The sequence below is a fragment of the Octopus bimaculoides genome, chromosome 11 (genome assembly GCF_046866305.1).
Source record: "Octopus bimaculoides isolate indiv1 chromosome 11, ASM4686630v1, whole genome shotgun sequence".
Lineage (NCBI taxonomy): Eukaryota > Metazoa > Mollusca > Cephalopoda > Octopoda > Octopodidae > Octopus > Octopus bimaculoides.
Genome location: NC_142938.1, coordinates 48,638,989 through 48,644,988, shown reverse-complemented (window position 1 = coordinate 48,644,988; position 6,000 = coordinate 48,638,989). Strand labels below are relative to the sequence as shown.

Sequence of the window (6,000 nt, the reverse complement as noted above, 5' to 3'; positions counted from 1 at the left end):
TTAGTTAAAAATGTTTTGAAAATACTAGATTGTCTTCTGCATGAATGATGTGCTTTTGGGTTGAGCTTTCTTATGTAGACATTATTTATTTCTTACTGCTAATATTAAGAATTATGAGAGATTTTTTTATTGGGTATATAAATCTATTTGCGTTTAAGAGAAATGGAAGGGTGAATAAATGGGCTGTTTATGTTTTTAGAACGTGGCTTAACGGAAATGGTTTCAATCATGATTTGAAATTGTTTTAAGTTCAAAGGCTCTTACCACAGCACTTTTTTTTTAATTGACCCTTAAAAGATGGAAGGCAAAGTGGACTTTATAGGGGTTTGAACTCAGTAGAGAATTGGAACAAATAATGTGAAGTATTCTGTCTGACACATAAATGACTCTGCCAATTCACCCCGTTTGTAGTAATGCATAAAATTCAATTTTCTTTCTATAATAAATTACAACAAATTTTCAACTATTTTTGAGACAGTCTGCATTAATAGGTTAAACACTAGGTTCCTCAGGGTTAATAGGGAGGGAGGGTGGGGATGTAGGGAAGAAAAAAAAAAAGTAAAATCCTAGCTATTGACTCTGCAACAATTTCCTTTGTTCTCAGTTTGAATTGTTGTTTCCAATGGTCTTTTGATGATATTTCAAAAGCGTAATTGTTAAATGAAAAAATAAAAAAAAGCTTAAAAAGATGAAAAATTCCTTTAAAGTATTTTAACATATTTGCTTTTTGTATAAAATTGTTTTAGACTGTTTAGCTGTTGCATAATTGTGGAGTGTGGAGACACAATGGCCCAGTTGTTAGGGCAGCGAACTCGTGGTCATAGGATCGCAGTTTCGATTCGCAGACCGGGCATTGTGAGTGTTTATTGAACGAAAACACCTAAAGCTCCACGAGGCTCCGGCAGGGGATGGTGGCGAACTCTGCTGTACTCTTCCACCACAACTTTCTCTCACTCTTACTTCCTGTTTCTGTTGTACCTGTATTTCAAAAGGGCTAGCCTTGTCACACCGTGTCACGCTGAATATCCCCGAGAACTACGTTAAGGGTACATGTGTCTGTGGAGTGCTCAGCCACTTGCACGTTAATTTCATGAACAGGCTGTTCCGTTGATTGGATCAACTGGAACCCTCGACGTCGTAAGCAACGGAGTGCCAACAACAATTGTTGAGTAGTCATATACACAGCATGTTTCAGTTTGTATTTTAGTGCATTCTTTAACCAGACACACTTAACTCTCATTTGGATATGAAGCCCACTTGGATCTTCCTTGCTTTGTTAATGTTCCTGAAAAATCATAAATGTAACTTCGAAAGTTATACAAGACAAAAATAAATTTTATTATTTTTTTTGTCCTTATAAAGCAAATGAATGGGATTAAAAAAGTGTTTCACTAGGATTAGTTCTTGGTGGCATCTAGTTTGGTATCAAAGCATCTTGTATAATCAGTTAATAGGAAATTGATCAATGTTAAGCCACCTACATATAAACTTGGTCATGTGCTCAAACTAAAGACATCAGTGTCAGCATTCTATCAAATTTTTAAAATAAGATCATAACAATGAGTCATCTCTCACATCTTCATCACATTAACCATTTATAAATCACATCACCACCCACATTTAGCTTTGTCTATGTATTATTATTATTATTATTATGTGGTGTTCATTGCTTGCAAGTTGTGTGTCTTTAGCAAAATGAAGGGTGGAAGAATAAACAATCTGAAAGCTATAAATATTAACAAATTATTTTAATTTTTAAGTGTTCATCATAAAAAATAAACAAACACAAGCCAAACTGACATCATTTGATTATTAAATGTTTTCATTGCATTGTCCATTAGAGTTTTTGACAGTTGCTGTATTTGCTGGCATATAATAGGCACAAAGATTTTACATTTCACTTTTTTTTTTCCAGAAATTTGTGCATGTGTGTGTTGAGAGGAATAGAAACCTATTTTCTAACCACTGTATTTGCCATCATATAAGATGCACTTGCATAAGACACACCCTTATTTTACAAGCGTAATTTGTGGAAAAAGAAACCAGTATATTTCATCATACACTTACTGAAAGATATTTGAAAATGATCTTGAAAATTCTGTGATTCTGTGCATATAAGAACATTATTGTGACAGTATATTGAAATAAAGAATGAAACCATAAATTTATAAACTATGGTATGAGGGAACTGTATTTTGACTTTATCTTCTTCTAGATCATCTACATTGCTCAAATTTTGGGCAAGACAATTGCTATACAGGGTGTAAAACTCGTATTTCTGCTTGTGATGTTGTGTGTTATCTAGATTGGCCACCAGAGTGGGGCACCACTGTTATGGTGTGACTGTGTGGTAAGAAGCTTGCTACCCAGCCACATGGTTCCGGGTTCAGTCCCACTGTGTGGCACCTTGAGCAAGTGTCTTCTACTATAGCCTTGGGCTGACCAAAGATTTGGTTGATGGAAACTGAAAGATGGCCATTGAACACACACACACACCTATGTATGCCTTTGTGTATGCCTATGTGTATGTCCCCTGCCACTGCTTGACAACTAGTGTTGGTGTATTTATGTCCCCGTAACTTAGCGGTTCATCAAGATGCACCAATAGAATAAGCATCAAACTTTGGGGATGAAGAGGGAAAGGGTTGACTCATTTGACTAAAAATTATTCAAGGCAGTGTCCCAGTATGGCTGCAGTCAAATGAGTGAAGCAAATAAAAGATAAAAGACCCACTCATTGCAAACAGGTGACAGGTGGAAGAAAATTTGTTTATGTTCTTTTCATCTTTCAAACAGAATTTTTCATTTAGATAATTAAAAAAAACCCAGTCATTAAATAAAATGACACATATCAGGTGTAGGTTATGTATGCTGGGGAAGGAGGTATAATAAGATGATGTGGCCTTTCTACACAATTGCTGACATATTGTAAGCAATTTTTCATGTTTGTGCTAACAAACTGATAATTTGGCATGTTTTCAATATTTAATTACTAAGTAAGAACTAGTGTATCTAGTGGACTTATGCCCATACAACTCCCTGATCTATGGCACTTAGTCTCTCATCTGTAGCATGACCACTTTAAATGCAAGGGCAATGTTTTGATATAGTTAAAAATAGGAAAAGCACATCATATATGCTGGCAAATATGGTATATTTATTGTAAATTACTGTGCATACTACAGTGGATATTGTGGAATATTATTTTGAAGTAGACAACCATAGTTTATATGCTGACAAATATAGTTTGTTCTCATAATTCATTTGTGAGATAATAATAGTTGTAACTAGTTTTCTTTATTTGTTTATTATGAATGTATTTTTGTGCTGCTAACTATATAGATTTTCTTTCTTTCTTTCTTTTTTTTTTGCGCATTCTCTTCTTCCATATCCAACCCCCAGGAATCTCCTGCATCTTCGAATTCTCGTTTACCTTTGGTCAACGATCTTCCTGACAAGAATTCTCGTTTACCTTTGGTCAACGATCTTCCTGACAAGTCCCACTTGAGAAATGCATCATACTTAGGAGCAATTCAAGAGCTAGCAGACCGAGGAGAGCAGCAAAACTATGATGTTAGGGCTGGATTACAGAAAGTATTACAAGTTTTCATCACTAATGCAGCAAATATTTTCTTGTTAGAAGCTGAAGATGATGGGAGTTTGCTTCTCGAACAGGTTAGTAACTCATTGATGTATGATGGAAAATAGTGTGTGCCAGGAAATCACTTTGTGTGATACACATAAATTTTGTTCCAAATTATTAAATTAAAAATTTAACCTGTAATCTTAATAATTTTTTAAGGAAGTAATTTTGTTATATTTGAATGGAAAAATATTTCATATAACTATTAAACTGTTTATTTGATTTAATTTTTTGTTTTGCTTTGACTTATTAAAAAATTGCATGGCAGAACAATAGTTGATCTCTCAGATTAGTAAAATACAAAACTGTCCCTCACTACCATAATTAAAAATGATACATTAGCTAAGTTTGACGTTAAAGCCTTTCCATATTAGCTATGAATACCCCACCCATTATACATACCTACACATACATAAGCACACACTTTATTTTCTTAGAATATATGTTTACTCTTTTACGTGGCAATTGCTTAAATTTTGATTCTCTCTCTCTCTCTCTCTCTCTCTCATAATTACCTTTCCTTAAGTTTAAATGCACTTTATGTGCAAATGCTACCTTTCACTGTCTGCTTTTCATATTGTAGGTTGATTTATGTAAGCGTGTCTTGAACATCTACAGACACATTATTTTGAATATACAGCTTGCACCTAAAACTTGGTAAGTATCATTGATTGACTGATTTTTACCATCTACTCAAAGTTCAAACCTAAAAGTTATGTTCTGGTATTGCTCTTCAGGCTGCTTGACTTTTATTTTTTCTGTCTTTTCAAAAAAAAAAAAAAAAAAAAAAAAAAAAAGACATGATTGAGGCAACTCCTAGATTTTACTTTCCTAAACATGTATAAATTAATGTCAATATAAAATAATTATAAGGCAGTGAGCTGGCAGAATTGTTTGTTTGCCGGGCAAAATGATTATCAGCGTTTCGTCCGCCTTTATGTTTCGAGTTCAAAATCTGCTGAGGCTGGCTCTGCCTTTCATCCTTTCAGGGGTCAATAAAATATGTACCAGTTGAGCACTGGGGGCAATGTAATTGACTTACTCCTTCCCCAAAATTGTTAGTCTTGTGCCAAAATTTGAGACCAATATAAAATAATTATCCTCCTCATCATTTTTTTTTTTTTTTTCATCAGTAACTCACTACTTTGACTTTTATGTTAATATTTTTCAAAAGATCATCTGCATCATTGTCAACATTGTTCTCATCACCAATTTTTGACACCTCTCTCCATCATGTATCTCAGCTCTGAAATCACAGCTTCTCATTTCTGCTTTCTTTTACTCTGTTGTCACATCTTCATGTCATTCTTGTCTAATATCACATGTAGTGTCATATGCTTGTGTTGTTTGAGTCTATCTTTGTATAGATATCACACTGGTCAACACATCTAGTATCATATCTCCATTCTTCCTGCTCAGTTTTCCTGTTGTTTATCATTCTCAAGCAATGGTTTTATATAAAATTATGGCTTTTCTTTATTCCTATGTTATATTCCACACTACTCCATGTTACCTATACTCTATTAATTACATTTCTGTATTAGTTTAACCTAAATATTTTGTTCCCATACTACCTGTAACTCTTGTATCAAATATTTTCATTGGAAGTTCACATTTAAGTAATAAACATTTTAAAATCAATTATTTTATTCTCATCTTTCAAGGGAGCAGACCTTATTGGTATTATTATGTGTTACCTCTGGTGTTTTGACGAACTTTGGGAGGAAAACTTGTTCAGCCAATCTTTCAAGTAAGTTAAATATCAATATTTTAAATTGTAAATCACTGAATTCTTAAGATCTAAACTCCTGATGGACATGACCATCTAATAATAATTAAACTGTGTACCTTTCAAGTAGATGTCTTTGTTGTGAAAACTCTCTTTCAATATATGCCTGGATGTTTTGATTACTGTATTGCTAGATACAAGTTGTATTCTTTCAGTGGGGCGGAGAGACATAACCACTGCAAGATCTATGGTAAAGCCTCTTGATTAAAAGCTTGGAAATTTTTTGTCCAAGTGTTGTCTATCATCTCTGGAGTTAACCTGTAAAATGTAGCATTGACTCTTACCACCAATAATGTGATTTGTCATTATAGTGTGTTGATCCTTTTGGGTCTCAACAGAAATGAGTTGGCATCTCTCAGATTGATTCATAGTTTGTAGTTTTGTGTCTCATTGGGAATGTTGTGATCTTCCATTGAGCTACAGCCTGTTGGGTTGTGTTGTATCACAGTTAGAAATTCCTTGGTTGTTTGACTGCTTGTTAAATTGGAGATGAAACGTTAAGGGTGATTCAGTGTACACTGACTTTAACCTACCTATGTCTCTAGATCTTCATTGTAAAACTACTAAT

General features: G+C 33.9%; 1 protein-coding gene across 1 annotated transcript in view; it reads left to right on the top strand.

Moving 5' to 3' along the window:
- Positions 1-6,000, top strand: part of LOC106883134 (ral GTPase-activating protein subunit alpha-1) — a 289,144-nt gene that overhangs the window by 67,035 nt on the left and 216,109 nt on the right. The window contains 4 exon segments of the mRNA XM_089359945.1: positions 3,403-3,675; positions 4,227-4,300; positions 5,308-5,352; positions 5,354-5,393. Of these exon segments, the coding sequence (XP_089216071.1) occupies positions 3,403-3,675; positions 4,227-4,300; positions 5,308-5,352; positions 5,354-5,393 (432 nt within the window).